This window comes from Crotalus tigris, unplaced genomic scaffold (genome assembly GCF_016545835.1).
Source record: "Crotalus tigris isolate CLP2741 ecotype Arizona unplaced genomic scaffold, ASM1654583v1 scf7180000017861.769447, whole genome shotgun sequence".
Classification (NCBI taxonomy): Eukaryota; Metazoa; Chordata; class Lepidosauria; order Squamata; family Viperidae; genus Crotalus; species Crotalus tigris.
In genome coordinates, this window is record NW_024096682.1 from 90687 (window position 1) to 95513 (window position 4827).

The 4827-nt window shown below is 44.1% G+C and overlaps 1 protein-coding gene across 1 annotated transcript; it reads left to right on the forward strand.

Annotated features, from left to right (window-relative positions):
• The first annotated feature begins 292 nt into the window (after nt 1-292).
• CCDC185 (coiled-coil domain containing 185) lies at nt 293-3917 on the forward strand. The gene has a single exon (XM_039343538.1). The coding sequence runs from the start codon at nt 695-697 to the stop codon at nt 2774-2776; it is 2082 nt and encodes a 693-aa protein (XP_039199472.1). The 5' UTR covers nt 293-694; the 3' UTR covers nt 2777-3917.
• Nucleotides 3918-4827: the final 910 nt, after the last annotated feature.

Consider the following 4827-nt stretch of genomic DNA (forward strand, 5'->3'; position numbering starts at 1 on the left):
AACAGCACACAAATCATTTTAATAAATAAATGCTTTTAAAAATATATTAGGATTCCTGGAATTTATTCCTGTCTTCTACTTATACAAAAATTCTGCAGCTATGCCTTTTAAAAACATTCTATTTATTTATTTTATATCTTGTAACATCTACCCTGGGGAGCCTTTTTTTTTTTTTTTTTTTTTTTGGTGAATAGGTAACGTCTCAGACAACTAAGTTGTTTCATGAAAGCTCCGGTGACAGTTTCTCTCAGGGAATGCCATATTCTTTCTGGAAGAACCACCATATTTAATGAAAATTCCGAAATGGGCTTGTGGTATTCTAGTTTGCATTTGAATCAAAATATCTGGGCTTCTGATCTAACAAGAGATGGGATTCCACGTGGTACTTTAGTGTCCCATTCCACTAATCTTATGGGAAGCTGGAGTTCCGCTGGGATCCGGAGAACCACTGCGCCACTAGAACGTCTGATTCTAGCTAACTTCTAGAGCCTGGAACCCTCGCGCCGTCTTTTTTTCCCTCGGTAGAAGAGAAAGCAGGGCCAGCTAAGGGCGAGTGGGGCAGGGTCACATTGTGGCCCCGCGTCGTAATGGACTCCAGGAGGAGGAGGGACCCCGTGTCCCCCATTGTGACGCGCGCTCAATTTCACTGTGCTGCGCAAGGCGCTGCGTGAGCAGCGGGCAGGCCACTTCGGCCATGAAGCGGCAACAGCAGCGGCGTCGGCCGCGGCGGGGGACGGGCCAGTGTCTTGGGGCGGAGAGCAGGTGGCGCGTCTACCCGAGCGACCGAGGCGCGCCCAGCACCAACAAGGGCCGGAAGAAGCCGCCCGTCGTGTCCTGCTGCAGTCTGTCGGGCAGCGAGACCCAGCAAGAGATGACGCGCCGGCGAATCAGCCCCGGCCGGTTCTCTCCGCCGCAGTGCTTCCCGGACCCGGCTTACAGCTCGGAGCCCGAAGCGGCGGGAGGCGAGGGCTGCCTTGGGCGCCTCCAGCTGGCGCAAATGTACCGCGACGAAGGCGGAATGCTGTTGCCGCGCAAAGGCAAGTACAGGGGCGCTTCGCTCCCGCACGCTAAGGCTCCAGCCATCGCCACCGCCGCTTCGGCCCGCCTGCGCCGCCCCACCTTGCCGCAGCAGCATCATTACCTCGCTCCGGCCGGCGAGGGCTGCGCTACTCCTTGCACCACTTCTTGTACCACCCTCTACGGCGGAGATTTCCAGCCCCACCACGAGCTGCCCGGCCGCTCCCCGGCAGGCCGGTGCACCCGGGTGGAGGAGCTGCTCCGGGACGACCAATGGGCCAGTCCTGTGACTAGAGCTCTGGAATATGGAACCGACTTTCCCACCGACGTCAGCAAGCCACCGTCAGTCTGCCCGTCTTCTTTTTCCTTCACTCAGATGGACAACAAAGCTTCTCCCAAGCTTGAGAAGAAGGAAACCAAAAGAAGGGATTGGCAGGAGCCCTGCGAAAGCAGCCCCAGCTTGGTAGACCTGATGCATTCCTTGAGACAGTATGAGGAGGAAGACCCAATGGCTTATTTGCCCCCTAACAACAATTCACATCATCACCGTCACCACAGTCACCACAAGAGCAAGAAGGGAGACCCTCAGATCAGCCTCCAGGATCTGACTGAGAAGAGATACGAGGAGATGATTCCAGAAAGGGACAAAAAGCTTGCTGCTCTGATGTTAGCTAGGCATCAGGAGGAGGAAGAGATGAAGGACAGGCAGCTCCAGGTCTCTGAGGCCTGGGAAAAGATGAGGCGGAAGGAGAAGAAGCACAAAGCGAAGTTGGAAAAGGAGAGGCAATACCAGCTGGCAGACAATATGGACCAATGGCAGAGGGACCGGGATCAAAGAAAAGCCAAGGTTAAGTTAGACGAAGAGCAATTAATGGCCGCTAGGGAGAGGGATATATTGTTGCGTGACAAGAAGTGGAAGAAGCTAGCTAAAGAGCAGGAGTGTAGACGTAGAGAGAAATTTGAAAATGCCAGGCTTCAGGCTGAGTATAGGAAACGTTGCCAAGAAAAGCAACTCTGGGATAAACGGATGATGGACCGAAATGTCAAAGATCAGAACTCTCATGCATGCAAAGAGAAGATGCTGCAGGCCCTGGAGAAGAGGCTTATAAAGGAAATGGAAAGGAAGAAGAGAAAAGTAGACCTGAATGACTATAAGAAACTCAAGCCCATGCAAATGAAAGACCCAGTCGAGGACAAGCTGAAAGCTGATGAGTTGTACAAGAGGCTTTGCATTGAACAAAAGCTTCAGAGGTCTCAGGAAATCCTTGAGCAGCTGCTTGAAGAAAGGAATAGAGAACTGAAAGAAAAGTCATACAAGGATGAAGAGCAAGGCCTAGTGGCGAAGGCTAGAGCTAAAGAGACGGAGGAGGAAAAGAGAAGGCGCAAGGAGATGTTGTTGCAAATAGCTGAGATGAAGATACAGCAGGCCAGGGAAATCATGACCAAAAATATGCAAGACAGAGCACAACATATAAAAGAAATTAATAGTGCCAAGGAAAGGAATCACCATTGCCGTAAACAGAAGCTCGAGTATGATGAAAAATGCCACCTGCGGGAATTGCAAGAGGCTTTAAGAAGAAAAGATCTGAAAAGCAATCAGCTTCTAAGGTACAAGGACGCAGCTGTTGAAGACTCTAGGAGAATAGCCAGAGCCTCCTATGGCCTTAGAGACAAAATGAGAGATCTGATAAACCACAATACATTTGATCCAATGGCTTTAGATGCCCACCGAAATGCAAATTGCCCCAGAGGCCTGTAGTGAAGTTTAAGGAAACAAACTGTCTTCTAACCAGAGTAGATGGTTGTAATGCATTCATTTTGCAGAACTTTGCATTGCTGTACACTAAAGTGATTTCAGCCTTAATTACTGTTTGACTGATAAGTACTGTGGTTTAAAGGAATTTACAATATACACTAAAGAGCTCTGGTGTGCATTTGTAATGTTATTGTGAACAGGAAATACTGACCTTTATCCACATAGCTGCTATGAACAACTTAGTGCGACACAGAATTTAGCAATGACTTAATGCAGGGGTAGGCAACCTTGGCTCTTTTATAACTCGTGGACTTCAACTCCCAGAATTCCTGAGCCCATAAAAGAGCCAAGGTTACCTACCCTGACTTAATGCAACACATTTTGATTGAATATTCCTGTAACAATGATTTTTAAAATCATATTTTACCCCTGACTTAATGCAACACATTTTGATTGAATATTCCTGTAACAATGATTTTTAAAATCATATTTTACCCCTGACTTAATGTAACACATTTTGATTGAATATTCCTGTAACAATGATTTTTAAAATCATATTTTACCATGGACAGTTGGAGTTAAAAATTAATGTTTTACCAAATGTGACATTTAAAACATTTCAGTTTAAAGTATACATTGGCCAATCAAGTATTAATACAGGCTGTCCTCGACTTATGACCACAATTGAGCCTCAAATTTCTGCTGCTAATACGACAGTTGTTAAGTGAGTCATTCTGCATTTCATGACCTGTTTTGCCATGATTGTTGAGCAAATTACTACAGTTGTTAAGGGAATCATGTGGTTAAGCAAATCTGGTTTTTCCCCCCATTGGTTTTGCTGATCAGCTGTTCACCAGAAAGGTTGCAATGAGAATCTCGGGACCCCAAAAATGCTGCAACCATCGTAAATACATACCTGTTGAGAAGCACCCCAATTTTGATCATTGACTGAAGGGATGCTGCCTCGGTCATAAGTGTGAGAACTGGTCATGAGTCACTTTTTTCAGTGGCATTGTAACTTTGAACAGTCATTAAAGGAATGGTTGTAAGCTGAGGACTACCTGTACTAGTATTTTAATGAAAAACATCTAGTAATACATTTCAAACCATTATTTTTGTACGTCTAAATCAGTGTTTCTCAACCTTGACAAGTTTAAGCATGTGGACTTCAACTCCCAGAATTCCACAGCCAGCAATGCTGGCTGTGGAATTCTGGGAGTTGAAGTCCACATGCCTTAAAATTGTCAAGGTTGAGAAACACTGGTCTAAATAAATCAAGCAATAATTTGCAGTCCATATGCTAATCACAAATCCCAGTTGGTCCTTTGAAGTTTATGAGTCTTTCATAGGATTTAACAGACATGAATGTATTATTTTAGGATATTAGAAATTTGTTATTGTATGCCTATGTACTTTAGGACTGACATTGTATTGCCAATGCTAATTTTGTAAATTTTCATAATGTTAATTTTATAACTTTATAAATTTCTGATGGCAACCACATACGCGCTAACCATATATCATTTAAGATAATTTAGAAATAAAGCCTGACCAGAATCTGTTCATTTCTAAAAAATATGAAATTGTATTATTTGATGTTTATATTCTGAGATTTAATCTTCAAATAAACATCCTCTATATTTGGTAAGTTGGCTGGAGAAAATAAAGACACGAGTGCTCGAAACACTGGTAGGTGTTCATAAAAACTTGGTAGAAAGTATTTCAAAGCACGTTGAACTGAAACTGAATTTGCCAGGAGTTAGCACAATAAATATATCTTACAACTTCTTTTTTACATTTCATTTCTCTCATCAGCTGTAGCTATAAAGCTGATAAGATTTGCTTTGACATACTTTTTTTTTTAGAATTAGTGTCTTAGCTAGACGTACCAGTTAATATTTATGCAATATTAGAGAAGAATATGGAGACCAAGATCTACATTGCATGAATGACTTCCATGTTGAACTAACTCAAAGGAGTTGGCAATGGTTTGTTTCTGAGATTCTTAGGCAGCAGTAGATGGTAGATTGAGACCTCACTAATAATCAAGGCCA

Bases quoted from the DNA above. Each gene is read 5' to 3' on its own strand.
- CCDC185 (XM_039343538.1), top strand. From the start codon at position 695: ATGAAGCGGCAACAGCAGCGGCGTCGGCCGCGGCGGGGGACGGGCCAG.